We start from the raw sequence: 19188 nt of genomic DNA, 5'->3' as shown, positions 1-19188 counted from the left end.
TTCCCTGAGGGCGTCGCCGCGCTCAAAATGGCGGCCATCCCCGCCCGTCAGCGCAGCAACATGGCGGCGGCGGGGGCACTTCCGGGGCGACGGGAAGCGCGCAGCGCCAAGATGGCGGCGGCCGCGGTCGGAGTCTCCTTGAGGCGCGGAGTCCCCGCGCGGCTCCTGCGGGCCGGGCCGCGGGCGGTGAGGGGCCGGGATGGCTGCAGGGGCTGTAGGAGCTGGGAATGGGCGGGAGCGGAGGGGAGGGAGCGGTGTCAGAGGCGGCCGGGGGGCTGCAGGGGTCCGGCGTGAGGATGGAAGAGGGAGGGGGTGGGCTGAGGGGAAGAGGGGGCTGGAACTGGAGTGTGGGATCTGGAAGGGGCTGTGTGGGAATTGGGGGTGGGCAGGAGGGCAGGGCTGGGAAGGGGGGTGGGGAGAGGCTGCAGAAGGGGCTGGGGGCAGGAGGGAGTTCGGGATGAGGTAAAAGATGGGGAGGGTGGGAGGGAGAAGGGGGGGTGAGCTGCGGGGGAAGGGGCTGCGGGAAGGGGGCTGCAGAGGGTGTGTGGGGTCTGGAAGGAGCTCTGTGGGAATGGCGGGTGGGCAGGGGAAGGTTTCAGAGGGCAGCTGGGGTGCGGTAGAACGTGGGAAGAGTGGGTGTGAGAAGGGGGTGGGCTGGGAGGGAGTGGGGTCGGTGCCAGAGGGGCTGTGGGGACGGCGTCTGTGGGGTGTGGGAGCGGGGGGTCCGGGGTGAGGTGAAACACGGGAAGAATGGCTGGGAAAAGGGGGGTGCTGAGGAGGGCCTGGGGGCAGAAAGCGGCTGGAAGGGGCGGGGAATGGTTTAGGGGCAGATAAAGGGCGGCAGGAAATCGGGGTGTGGGGAACGCTCCGGGAAAAGGTCGGGAAGAGCAGCGGGAGCGGGGTGATCCCGGGAGAGGGGAGCGGGGAGCAGCTCCCGGGAAAAGCAGCGGCAGCCGCAGGGATGCGCTCAGGAATTCCGGGATAACAGGGACAGGGAGAGCCGGGGGGATCGGGTGGATCTGGATTTCGGGAATCTCGGCCTTGCTCTGGGCGGGGGGAGCCTCGGGACACGGGGGCTCCAGAGCCTGCCCAGAGCCCCAGTTCATATTTCTCTTTATTCGGCCTTTTAATCTGTATTTATATTTTTAATGTATTTTTGTGTATGTATAAGGTGTGTATGTACAAATATCTGCAGACTATATATACGCGTATAAATGATACATGTAAAATGCACACATAAAGATACACAGACTAAGTTACAATCACATGATTGTAATTACACACACATCATAATTTATAAATGCCTCCACAAATACGTGCACACAATATATAGACACAAACCATATACAGTGCAAGGTATGCTTATACATACATAGATACGGGTATATCTATAAATACATACAAATATAATGGGTCATATAATTGCAATATATAGATATACATAAAGTATATATATAAATGCATAAAACATATAAAACAGGCTGCAATATTAAACACAATATGTAAATAAAGTACATTATAATATATACATACAGATATAATGTGTCATAAGTGCAATATATATATATACATCAAATATATATATAAATGCATAAAATATATAAAACAGGCTGCAATATTAAACACAATATATAAATAAAGTACGCACGTAATTAAAGCATTATAACGACACGTGTAATGGAATATACAGATACATATAATTTATAAACACGTACATTTAATTTATAAACACGTAAAATATACAGCACACAATGTGTGCATTTATAGCCATACCTTGTTCTATATGTGTGTATAAAGATACATTTATTTATTACATTTATATCTATAGCCACACATATATATCTATATATTTAATGTATTTTTTAATGCATACACACATATACATCTCTGTATCTCCTCCTGGATCCCTCCAAGCCCTCCTGGTGGGATCTGAGGTGTGTTTTCCCTGGATCCAGGGGTGGGATCTGAGGGGTTTTTCCCTGGATCCAGGGGTGGGATCTGAGGGGTTTTTCCCTGGATCCAGGGGTGGGATCTGAGGTGGGTTTTCCCTGGATCCAGGGGTGGGATCTGAGGGGTTTTTCCCTGGATCCAGGGGTGGGATCTGAGGTGTGTTTTCCCTGGATCCAGGGGTGGGATCTGAGGGGTTTTTCCCTGGATCCAGGGGTGGGATCTGAGGTGTGTTTTCCCTGGATCCAGGGGTGGGATCTGAGGGGGTTTTCCCTGGATCCAGGGGTGGGATCTGAGGTGTGTTTTCCCTGGATCCAGGGGTGGGATCTGAGGGGTTTTTCCCTGGATCCAGGGGTGGGATCTGAGGTGTGTTTTCCCTGGATCCAGGGGTGGGATCTGCGGGGTGTCTTCCCCTGGATCCAGGGGTGGGATCTGAGGTGTGTTTTCCCTGGATCCAGGGGTGGGATCTGAGGGGTTTTTCCCTGGATCCAGGGGTGGGATCTGAGGTGTGTTTTCCCTGGATCCAGGGGTGGGATCTGAGGGGGTTTTCCCTGGATCCAGGGGTGGGATCTGAGGTGTGTTTTCCCTGGATCCAGGGGTGGGATCTGAGGGGTTTTTCCCTGGATCCAGGGGTGGGATCTGAGGTGTGTTTTCCCTGGATCCAGGGGTGGGATCTGAGGTGTGTTTTCCCTGGATCCAGGGGTGGGATCTGAGGTGTGTTTTCCCTGGATCCAGGGGTGGATCTGAGGGGTTTTCCCTGGATCCAGGGGTGGGATCTGAGGGGGTTTTCCCTGGATCCAGGGGTGGGATCTGAGGTGTGTTTTCCCTGGATCCAGGGGTGGGATCTGAGGGGGTTTTCCCTGGATCCAGGGGTGGGATCTGAGGGGGTTTTTCCCTGGATCCAGGGGTGGGATCTGAGGTGTGTTTTCCCTGGATCCAGGGGTGGGATCTGAGGGGATTTTCCCTGGATCCAGGGGTGGGATCTGAGGGGGTTTTTCCCTGGATCCAGGGGTGGGATCTGAGGGGGTTTTCCCTGGATCCAGGGGTGGGATCTGAGGGGGTTTTCCCTGGATCCAGGGGTGGGATCTGAGGTGTGTTTTCCCTGGATCCAGGGGTGGGATCTGAGGGGTTTTTCCCTGGATCCAGGGGTGGGATCTGAGGTGTGTTTTCCCTGGATCCAGGGGTGGGATCTGAGGGGGTTTTTCCCTGGATCCAGGGGTGGGATCTGAGGTGTGTTTTCCCTGGATCCAGGGGTGGGATCTGAGGGGTTTTTCCCTGGATCCAGGGGTGGGATCTGAGGTGTGTTTTCCCTGGATCCAGGGGTGGGATCTGAGGGGTTTTTCCCTGGATCCAGGGGTGGGATCTGAGGTGTGTTTTCCCTGGATCCAGGGGTGGGATCTGAGGGGTTTTTCCCTGGATCCAGGGGTGGGATCTGAGGGGGTTTTCCCTGGATCCAGGGGTGGGATCTGAGGGGGTTTTTCCCTGGATCCAGGGGTGGGATCTGAGGGGTTTTTCCCTGGATCCAGGGGTGGGATCTGAGGTGTGTTTTCCCTGGATCCAGGGGTGGGATCTGAGGGGTTTTTCCCTGGATCCAGGGGTGGGATCTGAGGTGTGTTTTCCCTGGATCCAGGGGTGGGATCTGAGGTGTGTTTTCCCTGGATCCAGGGGTGGGATCTGAGGGGGTTTTCCCTGGATCCAGGGGTGGGATCTGAGGGGGTTTTTCCCTGGATCCAGGGGTGGGATCTGAGGGGGTTTTCCCTGGATCCAGGGGTGGGATCTGAGGTGTGTTTTCCCTGGATCCAGGGGTGGGATCTGAGGGGTTTTTCCCTGGATCCAGGGGTGGGATCTGAGGGGTTTTTCCCTGGATCCAGGGGTGGGATCTGAGGTGTGTTTTCCCTGGATCCAGGGGTGGGATCTGAGGGGGTTTTCCCTGGATCCAGGGGTGGGATCTGAGGGGTTTTTCCCTGGATCCAGGGGTGGGATCTGAGGTGTGTTTTCCCTGGATCCAGGGGTGGGATCTGAGGGGTTTTTCCCTGGATCCAGGGGTGGGATCTGAGGGGTTTTTCCCTGGATCCAGGGGTGGGATCTGAGGTGGGTTTTCCCTGGATCCAGGGGTGGGATCTGAGGTGTGTTTTCCCTGGATCCAGGGGTGGGATCTGAGGGGTTTTTCCCTGGATCCAGGGGTGGGATCTGAGGGAGTTTTCCCTGGATCCAGGGGTGGGATCTGAGGTGTGTTTTCCCTGGATCCAGGGGTGGGATCTGAGGTGTGTTTTCCCTGGATCCAGGGGTGGGATCTGAGGTGTGTTTTCCCTGGATCCAGGGGTGGGATCTGAGGGGGTTTTCCCTGGATCCAGGGGTGGGATCTGAGGGGTTTTTCCCTGGATCCAGGGGTGGGATCTGAGGTGTGTTTTCCCTGGATCCAGGGGTGGGATCTGAGGGGTTTTTCCCTGGATCCAGGGGTGGGATCTGAGGGGTTTTTCCCTGGATCCAGGGGTGGGATCTGAGGTGTGTTTTCCCTGGATCCAGGGGAGGGATCTGAGGGGTTTTTCCCTGGATCCAGGGGTGGGATCTGAGGGGGTTTTCCCTGGATCCAGGGGTGGGATCTGAGGTGTGTTTTCCCTGGATCCAGGGGTGGGATCTGAGGTGTGTTTTCCCTGGATCCAGGGGTGGGATCTGAGGGGGTTTTCCCTGGATCCAGGGGGTGGATCTGAGGGGTTTTTCCCTGGATCCAGGGGTGGGATCTGAGGTGTGTTTTCCCTGGATCCAGGGGTGGGATCTGAGGGGGTTTTCCCTGGATCCAGGGGTGGGATCTGAGGTGTGTTTTCCCTGGATCCAGGGGTGGGATCTGAGGTGTGTTTTCCCTGGATCCAGGGGTGGGATCTGAGGGGATTTTCCCTGGATCCAGGGGTGGGATCTGAGGTGTGTTTTCCCTGGATCCAGGGATGGGATCTGAGGTGTGTTTTCCCTGGATCCAGGGGTGGGATCTGAGGTGTGTTTTCCCTGGATCCAGGGGTGGGATCTGAGGTGTGTTTTCCCTGGATCCAGGGGTGGGATCTGAGGGGGTTTTCCCTGGATCCAGGGGTGGGATCTGAGGTGTGTTTTCCCTGGATCCAGGGGTGGGATCTGAGGTGTGTTTTCCCTGGATCCAGGGGTGGGATCTGAGGGGTTTTTCCCTGGATCCAGGGGTGGGATCTGAGGTGTGTTTTCCCTGGATCCAGGGGTGGGATCTGAGGTGTGTTTTCCCTGGATCCAGGGGTGGGATCTGAGGGGGTTTTCCCTGGATCCAGGGGTGGGGATCTGAGGGGGTTTTTCCCTGGATCCAGGGGTGGGATCTGAGGTGTGTTTTCCCTGGATCCAGGGGTGGGATCTGAGGTGTGTTTTCCCTGGATCCAGGGGTGGGATCTGAGGGGGTTTTCCCTGGATCCAGGGGTGGGATCTGAGGGGGTTTTCCCTGGATCCAGGGGTGGGATCTGAGGTGTGTTTTCCCTGGATCCAGGGGTGGGATCTGAGGGGTTTTTCCCTGGATCCAGGGGTGGGATCTGAGGTGTGTTTTCCCTGGATCCAGGGGTGGGATCTGAGGTGTGTTTTCCCTGGATCCAGGGGTGGGATCTGAGGGGTTTTTCCCTGGATCCAGGGGTGGGATCTGAGGGGGTTTTTCCCTGGATCCAGGGGTGGGATCTGAGGGGGTTTTTCCCTGGATCCAGGGGTGGGATCTGAGGGGTTTTTCCCTGGATCCAGGGGTGGGATCTGAGGTGTGTTTTCCCTGGATCCAGGGGTGGGATCTGAGGGGGTTTTTCCCTGGATCCAGGGGTGGGATCTGAGGGGTTTTTCCCTGGATCCAGGGGTGGGATCTGAGGGGTTTTTCCCTGGATCCAGGGGTGGGATCTGAGGGGGTTTTCCCTGGATCCAGGGGTGGGATCTGAGGGGTTTTTCCCTGGATCCAGGGGTGGGATCTGAGGGGGTTTTCCCTGGATCCAGGGGTGGGATCTGAGGTGTGTTTTCCCTGGATCCAGGGGTGGGATCTGAGGGGTTTTTCCCTGGATCCAGGGATGGGATCTGAGGGGTTTTTCCCTGGATCCAGGGGTGGGATCTGAGGTGTGTTTTCCCTGGATCCAGGGGTGGGATCTGAGGTGTGTTTTCCCTGGATCCAGGGGTGGGATCTGAGGTGTGTTTTCCCTGGATCCAGGGGTGGGATCTGAGGGAGTTTTTCCCTGGATCCAGGGGTGGGATCTGAGGTGTGTTTTCCCTGGAGCCAGGGGTGGGATCTGAGGGGTTTTTCCCTGGATCCAGGGGTGGGATCTGAGGTGTGTTTTCCCTGGATCCAGGGGTGGGATCTGAGGGGGTTTTTCCCTGGATCCAGGGGTGGGATCTGAGGTGTGTTTTCCCTGGATCCAGGGGTGGGATCTGAGGGGTTTTTTCCCTGGATCCAGGGGTGGGATCTGAGGTGTGTTTTCCCTGGATCCAGGGGTGGGATCTGAGGGGTTTTTCCCTGGATCCAGGGGTGGGATCTGAGGTGTGTTTTCCCTGGATCCAGGGGTGGGATCTGAGGTGTGTTTTCCCTGGAGCCAGGGGTGGGATCTGAGGGGTTTTTCCCTGGATCCAGGGGTGGGATCTGAGGGATTTTTCCCTGGATCCAGGGGTGGGATCTGAGGTGTGTTTTCCCTGCATCCAGGGGTGGGATCTGAGGGGGTTTTCCCTGGATCCAGGGGTGGGATCTGAGGTGTGTTTTCCCTGGATCCAGGGGTGGGATCTGAGGTGTGTTTTCCCTGGATCCAGGGGTGGGATCTGAGGGGGTTTTCCCTGGATCCAGGGGTGGGATCTGAGGTGTGTTTTCCCTGGATCCAGGGGTGGGATCTGAGGGATTTTTCCCTGGATCCAGGGGTGGGATCTGAGGTGTGTTTTCCCTGGATCCAGGGGTGGGATCTGAGGTGTGTTTTCCCTGGATCCAGGTGCTCCGGGGAGTGCAGACGGCGGCGGCGGCGCCGCGGCTGAAGAAATTCGCCATCTACAGATGGGACCCCGACAAGCCCGGGGACAAGCCCCGCATGCAGACCTACGAGGTGGATCTCAACAAGTGGGTATCCGCTGGTGATGGGGCACGGGAGCGATCCCAGCTCCAGGCAGTGGCTGGGAAGGGGATGCTCAGCTCTGTCACAGAGCAGCTTGCTGTGGGCACGGCCACCATGGAGGTTATCCCGGGAATACCAGATTTTCCTGAGCTCCTGTGGGGCTGCTTTCCCCTCCCTGACCTTCTGTGCTGAGGGGGACAAAAGGTGGCCCCAGTGGCACTGTCACAGTGCTGTGACATCCCTGGGGTCTGTCCACGTCCCTGGGAGGGGTTAAAGAGGTGCTGGTGGCTTCAGTAATCCTGACTTGTATGGGAAGTTTGGGGGCTGCCAAAAAAGAGGGAGAGCAGCTTTTTCCATGGAACAGGGATGGGGGACGTGGGTTTAAACTGAAGGAGGAGAGGTTTGGATGGGATATTGGGATGAATCCTTCCTGTGAGGCCCTGGCACAGAATTCCCAGAGAAGCTGTGGCTGCCCCGTCCCTGGAAGTGTCCAAGGCCACATTGGAGCCACCTGTACTAGTGGAAGGTGTCCCTGCCCATGGGAATGGGATGAGCTTGAAGGTCCCTCCATCCCAAACCATTCTGGGATTGTGTATTCCAGAAGGAAGCCCCACGTGCAGCTCACAATTCCCGGGGGGGGGAAGGTGGGAGCTTGGGTGTGGTATCCCAAGGCAGCTCCTGCTTCCCTGGGGTTCTGGGAAGGGACTCGGGCCTCCCTGTGGTGCAGGAATCTTCCCGTGGACACCGTGCCTGGATCTCCCTGAGCTCCTCCGGAGGAATCCACCCCAAACCCTTCCCAAGAGCTCCCACTCCAAGCCACCCAGCCCCTCCTTAAAACCCACAGGAGCAACAGCTCCGGTTTTGGGGCGGCTTTGCCCCAGTGAATAATCCCCGGGCGGTGCCCTGTGTATAAAATTACAGAAACTGTCCACGAGTGTTTGTCCTGGGTCCCTTGTGACTCATGGGGACAGGCTGGGCTGTCACAGCCTGACCCCAAACAGGGGGAAAAGGGAACCAGCTCAGGTCACCGGGGTTTGAGTTGTCTGAACCTCCGGTGCATCAGCAAAAGAGAGGGCTTGGCCCCACCCTGCCCCTGGGCTGGGCTGCTGATCCAGAGATCCCTGGTTTGTCCCCGGGATTGACAGAGAATTGTCATCAATGGGATTGATGAAAACCCTTTGAGGCGCTGCTGAGGTCAAACCCCGGGTTTGGGGGTGCAGAGGTCAAACCCCCGATTTGGGGGGCTCTGCAGGTTCGGTGACCCACGATTTCTGCTCCAGGTGTGGGCCCATGGTGCTCGATGCCCTGATCAAGATCAAGAACGAGATGGACTCCACGCTGACCTTCCGCAGGTCCTGCAGGGAGGGTAAGGACATTCCCGCCCGGAATGCTGCCTGCGCTGGGTGCGTAACCCCCAGCAGAGTCCAGAACCACCCTGCCCTCCCACCCGTGGGGATAAAACACCGGAATGAATCCAGGGGTAAAGCTGGGGTTGGTGCTCACGGGGTGTAATGACACAGCCCTGAGCCGCCCGCCCCAGTAATTCCTTCCACAGCTCCCAGTTGTTCCAGTTTCTCTCCCAGTCTGGTTCGTCCTGCTGTGGGGAAATCCGAGGAGAGATTCCAGCGGCGGGATTGAGAGGGCAGAGGTGGAATGGGAGCGAGTGCTGCTGTGGAAATCAGACAGGGTGGAACTGGGACAGTGCTCAGGACTTCGAGGAACAGCTCCAGGAATCTTTTCCTCGGCCCTTCGGCTGAGGCCAGGGATGGATCGAGGAAAAGGGCACTCAGTGGTGGTTTGGGGTTGTGGCTGCTCCCAAATCCGGTCTGGGGCTGCTCTCAGACTTCCCTGTCCCTGACTTTCCGTGGGAAAAAACTCCTGATTCACGGGTCACGCTGGGCTGCTGAGCTGTGGGAACGCATTCCTGGGTGGAATGAGTCTGATTTAATGAGGTGGGTTTGCAGGCAGGGGGAATTTCAGGGCAGCTGGTGCCCGGAGATGTTTTGGCGGGGATGGAAATGGGAAGCAGCGCTCCCGAGGCAGCCGTTCCCTCTGGAATCTGCACAGCAGGGGCAGGAATTCCACACAGAGCGCTGCTCCCACCGCCTGATACTCAGCCAGCCAAAACTTCCCGAGCTGGAATTTGTTGCCCTGAATACTTTTCCTGGGACAAGACAGATTTTTCAAGCTGGGCTGGTTCCATCCTGCCCCTTCTCTGCCACGCAGCGAGAGCAGCCCCCCGATCCCACATTCCTGCTGCAGGCACGTGCTCCGGGGTTTGCAGCCCTGCTTCCCTCTCCAGCTGGCTGGAAAATACTTGGGAGCCTTTCTGCAGTGGGAGGAATAACCTTGTGGCAGTGCCAGGGAGCCGGGACATCATCAGAGGTGTCACTTAATCCGTTTGTTGGGCTATTTTTGTGCTCCTGGTGTCTCTCCTCTCACCTTTGGCAGTGCGGTTTGTGCCCTGGGAAGGGGCACGAGGCAAAGGAGCTCCTGCCTCGGGGATCTGGGGCTGCATTCCTGGCTTTCAGGGGCAATTTGGGGCATTTTGTTCCCCTTCTGTGAGGAGAGACTGTGGGAGCTGGGCCTGTTTGTTCCAGAGATGAGGAGGCTGAGAGGAGATCCCATCAATCCTTATCGATATCTCCAGGGGGTGTCCGAGGATGGTCCCAGACTCTTTCCAGTGGTGCCCAGAGACAGGACAAGGAGCAACAGCCACAAACTAAAACTCAAAAATTCCAGCTCAATGTTTGGAAGAAGTTCTCTCCGTGGAGTGGAACTCCAGCTCTGGCTTTTAGGGGGATAAAATGGTTGAGTAGCAGCAGATTTGTGAGTTTGCTGTCACTTGGATCCATCCTGTGACCTCCCAGCTTTTAAAAGGAAGGACGGCATCAGCTCAGCTCCAGGTTTCAGGGCAAAAAAGGGTGCTGAGCACCTCCTCTGACAATTTCTATGAGTAGCAACATATTTGTGGGTTTACTACAGCTTGGATCCATCCTGTGACCTCCCAGCACAAAAAGGAAGAACAATACCGGGCTGAATTCCAGCTTGTAGTGGGGGGAAGAAAGGTTGGACAGGTGCCCAGGGAGGTCACAGAGTCTCCCTCTCTGGAGATTCCCAAAGCCCCCGGACACATTCCAGCGTCACCTGCTCCAGGGTGAATCTGGATGATTCCCAGAGGTCCCTTCCATCCCTGCCAAGCCCGGGACTCTCTGACTGAGGAAGATGCAGCAGTTTTCCTCGTTAAAATGTTATTTTTTTAGGTTGTATTTGTGCCTCCCTCGGCTCCCACCTCGCGCCCCAAACCCGTGAGCGAAGCCGGATGTTCTCCCCTCCCTAAATCACACAAAAACTGATGAGGTGCCCAAACCACTTCATTTTCTGCTGGGGAAGGAGCTTCCCTGTGGAAAATGTGATTTGGCTGTGATGAAAGCAGCTCCTGTGTTTGATCTTCATTGAAGTTAAAAATGCTTGGCCCCAGTGGCAAATTCCAGCGTTTTTCTTGTCACGTAGAGTTTCCCCAGTACAGCCAGGGCTGTCTGTGGGGCCAGGAGGGTGAATCCCACACTTTGCTCAGCTTTTCTCCCTCAGGAGGGTGAATCCAGGCTTTGCTCTGCTTTTCCCCTTCAGAAGGGTGAATCCCACCCTTTGTTCTGCTTTTCCCCCTCAGGAAGGTGAATCCCACCCTTTGCTCTGCTTTTCTCCCTCAGGAGGGTGAATCCCACCCTTTGCTCTGCTTTTCCCCCTCAGGAGGGTGAATCCCACCCTTTGCTCAGCTTTTCCCCCTCAGGAGGGTAAATCCAACCCTTTGCTCTGCTTTTCCCCCTCAGGAAGGTGAATCCCACCCTTTGCTCAGCTTTTCCCCCTCAGGAGGGTGAATCCCACATTTTGCTCAGCTTTTCCCCCTCAGGAAGGTGAATCCCACATTTTGCTCTGCTTTTCTCCCTCAGGAGGGTGAATCCAGGCTTTGCTCTGCTTTTCCCCTTCAGAAGTGTGAATCCCACACTTTGCTCAGCTTTTCCCCTTCAGAAGGGTGAATCCCACACTTTGCTCAGCTTTTCCCCTTCAGAAGGGTGAATCCCACACTTTGCTCAGCTTTTCCCCCTCAGAAGGGTGAATCCCACACTTTGCTCAGCTTTTCCCCCTCCGGAGGGTGAATCCCACACTTTGCTCTGCTTTTCCCCCTCAGGAGGGTGAATCCAGGCTTTGCTCAGCTTTTCCCCCTCAGAAGGGTGAATCCCACCCTTTGCTCAGCTTTTCCCCCTCAGGAAGGTGAATCCCACACTTTGCTCAGCTTTTCCCCCTCAGGAAGGTGAATCTCACCCTTTGCTCAACTTTTCCCCCTCAGGAGGGTGAATCCCACACTTTGCTCTGCTTTTCTCCCTCAGGAGGGTGAATCCCACATTTTGCTCAGCTTTTCCCCATCAGAAGTGTAAATCCAACCCTTTGTTCTGCTTTTCCCCCTCAGGAAGGTGAATCCCACCCTTTGCTCTGCTTTTCCCCCTCCGGAGGGTGAATCCAGCCCTTTGCTCTGCTTTTCCCCCTCAGGAGGGTAAATCCCACCCTTTGCTCTGCTTTTCCCCCTCCGGAGGGTGAATCCAGCCCTTTGCTCTGCTTTTCCCCATCAGAAGGGTGAATCCCACCCTTTGCTCTGCTTTTCCCCATCAGAAGGGTGAATCCCACATTTTTCTCAGCTTTTCCCCCTCAGGAAGGTGAATCCCACATTTTGCTCTGCTTTTCTCCCTCAGGAGGGTGAATCCAGGCTTTGCTCTGCTTTTCCCCTTCAGAAGGGTGAATCCCACACTTTGCTCAGCTTTTCCCCCTCAGGAGGGTGAATCCCACACTTTGCTCAGCTTTTCCCCCTCAGGAGGGTGAATCCAACCCTTTGCTCAGCTTTTCCCCCTCAGAAGGGTGCATCCCCATCCTTTGCTCTGCTTTTCTCCCTCTGGAGGGTGAATCCCACACTTTGCTCAGCTTTTCCCCCTCAGAAGGGTGCATCCCCACCCTTTGCTCAGCTTTTCCCCCTCAGAAGTGTAAGTCCAACCCTTTGCTCAGCTTTTCCCCCTCAGAAGGGTAAATCCCACATTTTGCTCAGCTTTTCCCCCTCAGGAGGGTAAATCCCCACCCTTTGCTCAGCTTTTCCCCCTCAGAAGTGTAAGTCCAACCCTTTGCTCTGCTTTTTCCCCTCAGGAATTTGCGGCTCCTGTGCCATGAACATCGCTGGGGGCAACACCCTGGCCTGCATCAAAAAAATCGACAGTGACCTCAACAAAGTCACCAAAATCTACCCTCTGCCCCACATGTACGTGGTGAAGGACCTGGTTCCGGTGAGTGCAGCCCCTGCCCAGGCGTGGCAGCGTCCAGGGGACACGCTGGGGTGGGGACGAGGGCGCTGGGAGGTGCCACCAAGGTCAGGGCTCGTGTCCCTCCTGCTGGCTTTGGGTGGGTCCCCGTGACTAAATCTGTCCCGGCCTGGAATGTGGCAGGTTGGGGGGAGGGAATGCCGCCTCCTGGTCAGGTTTTCAGGCGTCAGTTTGGGATGGAACTGTGCCAGGAGTGGGGATTTAGGTGGGATTTTGGGAAAAGGCTCTGCCTGCAGAGGGTGGGACTGAAGGGGATGGTGGGGCTTGGGCAGCAAGGGTGGGATTTTGGGGTGTTTGTGCAGGGCTGGGTCCTGGTGGGCCCCTTCCAGCCATGATTCTCCTCACCTCCATAACCACGATCCCTGTGTTTTCCTCCCCCAGGACCTGAGTAACTTCTACGCCCAGTACAAATCCATCGAGCCCTACCTGAAGAAGAAGGACGAGTCCAAGGAGGGCAAGGAGCAGTACCTGCAGTCCATAGAGGACCGTCAGAAACTGGTCACTGCTGCTTTTTTACTGCTGAAACCCCTCCCAGCCCAGCCCAGGGTTAAACCTGAGCGCTCAGCACCGTCCCGCTCCCCAAACCCCACAATGTGGGACACGGCTCAGGGCAGGGAGCTGGGCTGGCCAGGGGGGCTCTGATCTCATTCCCACTGTCTGCCCTGCGCAATTCCCCACTGGAATTCCGTGCTGGAATTCCTCTGCAGGCTCCAGACTTGGAGGGAGATGGGGAGAGGCCCAGCAGGCTGTGTGGGGCTGTCTGGCTGTGCTCTCAGCTTGCTGGGGTTTCACAGCCCGGAATACTCCTGGGAGAAGCCAAAGTGCAAGTTTTGGGGTGTCTGTCATGAGCAGGGGGGATTTTGAGGGGTTTTCCGGAGGTGAAGCTGGAGAATCCACCCCAAGGAGCAGCTTTTTAAAAGGCTGATAGCATGGCCAAGTTTTGGGGTGGATTTCCATGGCTGCCGCAGGGATTAGCAGCAGATCAGGAGGGGTTTTGCCTCTGAGCTGCCTGGATGGATCCATCATTCCATGGTTCCAGGCTCAGCCTGTCGCTGCTCCGCTGCGGGGGCACCAAATCTCGATTTTGGTGCAGGAGAGGTGAACGCGGGCAGCAGAAAGGGGGGCTGAGTGAAGGGGATTCAGGGAAACGCTGGGAGTGTCCCCTTGGTGTCTGCATCCCAGGACGGCCCCAGGCGCGACGCAGCTGCGGCACCGGAGCAGCGCCGGGGCTGGACAGGCTGCGGGAATCGCTGCCCACGGGCAGCAGTTTGTTCTCCCCAGCACGTCCCAGCTTCTCTGAGCCGTGTGCAAGCGCCGAAGGGGCTTTCCCTGCCCTCCGAGTCCCGTTCCCAGCCACGTGGGAACGAGGAGACCCAAAAGGCGCGTTGGGAAACGCGCTCTCTGGAATTCCTCTCCCTTTGGGATCAGCCTGCGTGCAGGAGAAGCTTGGATGTGGCTGGAAAATCCCCACCTTTTCCTTTAAATGCTCAAGCATTTGGAATGGTGCAGTTAAAAATGAGATTTGGAGTGAGGAGAGGGAACTCTGCCCTCAGGGTTGGCAGCTCTTCCCAAAGGCTTGTCAGGAGCTGCTGGAAGTTCTGGCATCAGGAATCTTCCTGAGCTCAGTTTAGGGGGATTTTTATCCCCAGCTAACTTTCAGGGATGTAAATGAAGCCGGGTTGGGCTCTGTCTGTGCCTGGGAGAAGTTGGATGGGCCACACGGAGACTCAGGAGACCCTGAGCTCCTCAGTTTCCTGTCCAGGATGAGGAATTGCCTCCTGTTCCCAGCAGGAATGAGCAGAGCTGTAAGAGCTGCCTGAACCTTCCATGTAGGATTAAACTTCTCTTCTTCTGTGCCTGGAAACAAAAACCTCCTGCCCACAAGAACGGGGAAGCGATTCAGGACTGGCCCCGTTGCCATGCCAGGGGTGCCCTCAGGGACAGGCTGCACCCTGAGCTGTCCCCGGGGCTGCTGGAATTGTTAATTGGTGACAAATCCATGCCTGTCCTCACGGGACGGGCTGGGAGCAGGGTGGGAGTGCAGGAGAACCGAGCTGGGAGAGAGGTGGGAATGGAGAACCGAGCTGGGAGAGAGGTGGGAGTGGAGAATTGAGCTGGGAGAGAGGTGGGAATGGAGAATTAAACTGAGAGCAAGGAGGGAATGGAGGAGAACCGAGCTGGGAGAGGTGGGAATGGAGGAGAACCGAGCTGGGAGAGGTGGGAGTGCAGGAGAACCGAGCAGCTTCCCCTTCCTCTCCAGTCCTGCTCTTCCCTGCTGTCCCAAACTCTGGTTCGTTGTGTGGGTCCTGGAATCGTGGAATATCCTGAGCTGGAAGGCAGCCACAGGGACCGTGTGGGGCCAGCTCCTGGCCCCGGTTTGGGAAAATGGGGATCGATTCCTGCAGCAGCACTGAATTTATTTATCAGCGCAGGGGGTTTGGAGCCACTCTGCAGTGGCAGCTCTGGGCGGGGCTGAATCCTGGGTGTCACAGCCCTGGGTGACAGCCTGGTGTGTCCTTTCTGTGCAGGACAGGCTGGTGGTGGTGGCAGCTGTGAGGGGAGGGTGAATCCTGGGTGTCACAGCCCTGGGTGACAGCCTGGTGTGTCCTTTCTGTGCAGGACAGGCTGGTGGTGGTGGCAGCTGTGAGGGGAGGGTGAATCCTGGGTGTCACAGCCCTGGGTGACAGCCTGGTGTGTCCTTTCTGTGCAGGACAGGCTGGTGGTGGTGGCAGCTGTGAGGGGAGGGTGAATCCTGGGTGTCACAGCCCTGGGTGACAGCCTGGTGTGTCCTTTCTGTGCAGGACAGGCTGGTGGTGGTGGCAGCTGTGAGGGGAGGGTGAATCCTGGGTGTCACAGCCCTGGGTGACAGCCTGGTGTGTCCCCTCCTGCGGTGACAGCCGCTGTGTCCCCTCCCTGCAGGACGGGCTCTACGAGTGCATCCTGTGCGCCTGCTGCAGCACCAGCTGTCCCAGCTACTGGTGGAACGGGGACAAGTACCTGGGCCCCGCCGTGCTCATGCAGGTGAGGACGGGACGGGCTCCTTTGTCCCGGGCCGGTGCCACCCAGCCCTGCCCGGCATTCCTGAGCGGGGTGCTGCCGTGCCACCGTGCCACCCCCGGCTGTGCCCCAGGCCTACCGCTGGATGATCGACTCGCGGGATGACTACACGGAGGAGCGGCTGGCCCAGCTGCAGGACCCCTTCTCGCTGTACCGCTGCCACACCATCATGAACTGCACCCGCACCTGCCCCAAGGTACGGCCGGGACGGGGGCCTGGGAAGGTCGCGGTGGCAGTGCCACCCCTGCCGTGGGCACTGGGGCGGGGTCTGAGCCCCGTCCAGCCTGGCCCTGGGCGCTGCCAGGGATGGGGAAGCCAGGGCTGCTCTGGGGAATCCATTCCGGGGCCTCCCCACCCTCACCGGGAGGGATTTGCCCCGATGTCCCACCTAAACCAGCGCATGGGATCGTGGAGTGGTTTGGATTGGAAGGGGCTTTAGAGATCATCTGGACCCCAGGCAGGGACTCCTCCCGTCATCCCAGGGTGCTCCAGCCTGGCCTGGGACACTGCCAGGGCTGGGGCAGCCACAGCTTCTGTGGGAAATCCATTCCAGGGCCTCCCCACCCTCACAGGGAGGGATTTATCCCAGTATCCCACCCACACCTCCCCTCTGCCCGTTTAAACCATGTCCCCTTACCCTGTCACTGCCTCTCTTCCGTGCCCCTTCAGCTGCAGGAGGGCCACAGCAAGGTCTGCCCATCCCTTTTCCGTGTTTTTCTGGAACTCCAGGCTGGTTCCATGGCCCCTGTTTGATAGGAAAAGATCCTTTTAAGCCTCCCTTTTCCCCAGACTTGGCCTGGCCTGCTGAGCCTTGTGGCTGCCGGAGCTCCGGTGTCAGGAGCAGCTCTTCCTCCTGAGCCAAGGCTCCGGGAACCCCTCTGATCCCAGGATTTGGGAGCAGGGCCCTGCCGGGAGCGCTCCAGGGAATTTCTCTGCTGTTCCTGTGGGGAACTGAGCAAATTTTCCAAATGGGGCTCTTCCCAGCCTCGCTGTTGGGAGTTGAGGGAGCTTTGCTTCCCTCCCGGGCTCTTTTCCACAGCCCTGACGGGCTCCCGGAGCCGCGGGATAACGGGAAGGGACGTTGGGAGTGGGCCCCAGGTGTGGGGAGCGCTGCAGGCTGGCGTTTGTGGGTGTTTCTGCAGAGGGATTCCCTGGAAGCACGCAGTTCCAAAGGAATTCCATGGAAACACACAGTTCCAAAGGAATTCCCTGGAAACACGTCATTCCTGCTTTCCTGTGGGTGTTTGTCCAAGGGGATTCCATGGAAACACACAATTCCTGCTTTCCTGTGGGTGTTTGTCCAAAGGGATTCCCTGGAAGCACACACTTCCAGAGGGATTCTATGGAAGCACACAATTCCACAGGGATTCCATGGAAGCACACAATTCCCGCTTTCCTGTGGGTGTTTGTCCAAGGGGATTCCCTGGAAACACACAATTCCCGCTTTCCTGTGGGTGTTTGTCCAAGGGGGTTCCATGGAAACACACAGTTCCAAAGGGATTCCATGGAAACACGTCATTCCTGCTTTCCTGTGGGTGTTTGTCCAAGGGGATTCCATGGAAACACACAATTCCTGCTTTTCTCTGTGTGTTTCTCCAGAGCAATTCCCTGGAAGCACACAATTCCAAAGAGATTCCCTGGAAGCACATAATTCTACAGGGATTCCATGGAAACACACAATTCCCGCTTTCCTGTGGGTGTTTGTCCAAAGGAATTCACTGGAAGCACACAATTCCACAGGGATTCCCTGGAAGCACACAATTCCAAAGGGATTCCATGGAAACACACAATTCCCGCTTTCCTATGGGTGTTTGTCCAAAGGAATTCACTGGAAGCACACAATTCCACAGGGATTCCCTGGAAGCGCACAATCCCCTGTTCGGATTCAACCTTGTTCCTCCCCCCCCAGTGCCGGGCTGTTCCCTGGCCTCCAGAAATCCCACAAAAACGTGGAATTCCGTCCTGCCGGAGCTTTATCTCCCTTTGATCCCGATCAAAGCCCAGCTCCCAAAGGAGTTTTGCTCCAGGGGTGGGAGGGGAGCCTCCTGCTCCGGCGTCCTGCTCCGGGCCAGGCTGCTCTTCCCGGGGAAACTGAGGCTGGAATGGGGCAAACCTGAACTTCTTCCCCCTGGAATTCCCAGCCTGTCCCAAGCTGAGGCTGGAATGGGGCAAACCTGAACTTCTTCCCCCTGGAATTCCCAGCCTGCCCCAAGCTGAGGCTGGAATGGGGCAAACCTGAACTTCTTCCCCCTGGAATTCCCAGCCTGCCCCAAACTGAGGCTGGAATGGGGCAAACCTGAACTTCTTCCCCCTGGAATTCCCAGCCTGCCCCAAACTGAGGCTGGAATGGGGCAAACCTGAACTTCTTCCCCCTGGAATTCCCAGCCTGCCCCAAACTGAGGCTGGAATGGGGCAAACCTGAACTTCTTCCCCCTGGAATTCCCAGCCTGCCCCAAACTGAGGCTGGAATGGGGCAAACCTGAACTTCTTCCCCCTGGAATTCCCAGCCTGTCCCAAGCTGAGGCTGGAATGGGCAAACCTGAACTTCTTCCCCCTGGAATTCCCAGCCTGCCTGGAGTCAGAGCTGGCCCAGGTCTCCAGGGCTGGAAAGGAGGATTCCTGTCAGGCTAAACTCTTGATTTTTAGGGAAAAAAGGGGGGGTTGAGCAGCTCCTGTGCCGGGTATTTTTATGGGGAGCAGCACATTTGTGAGTCTGGATCCAGCCTGTGACCTCCCAGCTTTTAAAAGGAAGCACAAGATCAGCTCAGTTCCAGGTTTCGGGGGGAAAAAGGGATGTTGGGCACCTGTTCTGACAACCCAGCGCAGAGAGGAAGGACGGTATCAGGAGAATTCCAGGTTTTAGAGGGAGAAAAGTTGGAGAAGCAGCACCTTTGTGAGTTTATTACAGCTTGGATCCAGCCTGTGATCCCCCCAGCTTTTAAAAGGAAGCACAAGATCAGGTGAATTCCAGGTTTTTAGGGGAAGAAACGGTGGAATAGCAGCAGATTTGGGAGTTTGCTGTCCCATGTCCCAGGGTTTGGAAGGAAGGAGAAAATCAGCTCAGCTCCAGGTTTTAGAGGGAGAGAAGTTGGAGAAGCAGCACCTTTGTGAGTTTATTACAACTTTAATCCATCCTGTAACCTCCCGGTGTTTGGAAGGAAGGAGAAAATCAGCTCAACTCCAGCTTTTAGGAGGGAAAAAGGTGGAACAGGGAGTCTATCACATCTTGAGGGAGGGAGGGGAAGGGAGGGAGCACAGGAAGGTGCTGCAGCCTCCCCGGCGGCGCTGAGCGACCTTTCCCGCAGGGTTTGAACCCCGGCAAAGCCATCGCCGAGATCAAGAAGATGATGGCCACCTACAAGCAGAAGGCAGCGGCTGTGTAAGGGCCGGGGGAGCCCCGGGGGAGCCCCGGGAGAGCCCCGGGAGAGCCCCGGGGGAGCGCGGCACCGCTGCCGGTGTCACCCGCCCGCGGCCGCGCTCAATAAACGCTGCAAAGAACAGCTCGGCCTCGCATCCTTTAGTGGCCCCTCCGGTGCCTCACGAGCCCAAACGTGCCGGGGCTGCGGCTGGGAGGAGCTGCGGGGCTCCGGGAGTGGCTGGGAATGGCTGGGAGCAGGGAATGGTGCCGGGGGCTCCGGCCTGAAAGCCCCAAAGGGAGCAGCGGCAGCTCCCGGGGTGCGGGATGGGGCAGGGACGGATCCACCAGGGGAGAGGTGTTCTGTCCCACCCCATTGGGATCCTGGTTTGTATTC

The 19188-nt window shown here is 57.1% G+C and overlaps 3 protein-coding genes across 6 annotated transcripts; all 3 read left to right on the top strand.

Annotated features, from left to right (window-relative positions):
- The first annotated feature begins 83 nt into the window (after positions 1 to 83).
- On the top strand, positions 84 to 18936 carry SDHB (succinate dehydrogenase complex iron sulfur subunit B). The gene is made up of 8 exons (XM_032131686.1): positions 84 to 186; positions 6897 to 7021; positions 8297 to 8382; positions 12207 to 12343; positions 12761 to 12877; positions 15299 to 15400; positions 15510 to 15632; positions 18742 to 18936. Exons 1-8 carry the CDS (start codon positions 112 to 114, stop codon positions 18817 to 18819), a joined length of 843 nt encoding a protein of 280 aa, XP_031987577.1. The 5' UTR covers positions 84 to 111; the 3' UTR covers positions 18820 to 18936.
- LOC116454744 lies at positions 8392 to 18735 on the top strand. Its single transcript, XM_032131685.1, has 2 exons — positions 8392 to 9922; positions 18293 to 18735. The coding sequence occupies exon 1, from the start codon at positions 8670 to 8672 to the stop codon at positions 9579 to 9581; it is 912 nt and encodes a 303-aa protein (XP_031987576.1). The 5' UTR covers positions 8392 to 8669; the 3' UTR covers positions 9582 to 9922; positions 18293 to 18735.
- LOC116454743 lies at positions 15639 to 18193 on the top strand. 4 transcript variants are annotated; one of them, XM_032131681.1, is made up of 4 exons: positions 15639 to 16850; positions 17036 to 17079; positions 17111 to 17532; positions 17594 to 18193. In XM_032131681.1, the coding sequence occupies exons 1-4, from the start codon at positions 16405 to 16407 to the stop codon at positions 17612 to 17614; spliced, it is 933 nt and encodes a 310-aa protein (XP_031987572.1). In that variant the 5' UTR covers positions 15639 to 16404; the 3' UTR covers positions 17615 to 18193. The 4 variants fall into 4 exon arrangements, with proteins under 4 accessions (XP_031987572.1, XP_031987574.1, XP_031987571.1 ...); XM_032131683.1 differs by having other exon boundaries at positions 15639 to 16608; positions 16904 to 17532; XM_032131680.1 differs by having other exon boundaries at positions 17111 to 18193.
- Positions 18937 to 19188: the final 252 nt, after the last annotated feature.

Source organism: Corvus moneduloides, chromosome 22 (genome assembly GCF_009650955.1).
Source record: "Corvus moneduloides isolate bCorMon1 chromosome 22, bCorMon1.pri, whole genome shotgun sequence".
Lineage (NCBI taxonomy): Eukaryota > Metazoa > Chordata > Aves > Passeriformes > Corvidae > Corvus > Corvus moneduloides.
The sequence above is the reverse complement of the archived record's forward strand: the minus strand, read 5'-3'. Positions and strand labels throughout refer to the sequence as shown.

Excerpts from the sequence above, each read along its gene's own strand:
- SDHB (XM_032131686.1), top strand. The coding sequence starts at position 112 with ATGGCGGCGGCCGCGGTCGGAGTCTCCTTGAGGCGCGGAGTCCCCGCG. Across the intron at positions 15,401-15,509 it reads GCCCCGCCGTGCTCATGCAG|GCCTACCGCTGGATGATCGA; the intron begins GTGAGGACGGGA and ends GCTGTGCCCCAG. Across the intron at positions 15,633-18,741 it reads GCACCCGCACCTGCCCCAAG|GGTTTGAACCCCGGCAAAGC; the intron begins GTACGGCCGGGA and ends CCTTTCCCGCAG.
- LOC116454744 (XM_032131685.1), top strand. The coding sequence starts at position 8,670 with ATGGGAGCGAGTGCTGCTGTGGAAATCAGACAGGGTGGAACTGGGACA.
- LOC116454743 (XM_032131681.1), top strand. The coding sequence starts at position 16,405 with ATGGGGCTCTTCCCAGCCTCGCTGTTGGGAGTTGAGGGAGCTTTGCTT. Across the intron at positions 16,851-17,035 it reads TCCTGTGGGTGTTTGTCCAA|AGCAATTCCCTGGAAGCACA; the intron begins GGGGATTCCCTG and ends GTGTTTCTCCAG. Across the intron at positions 17,080-17,110 it reads TCCAAAGAGATTCCCTGGAA|ACACAATTCCCGCTTTCCTG; the intron begins GCACATAATTCT and ends TTCCATGGAAAC.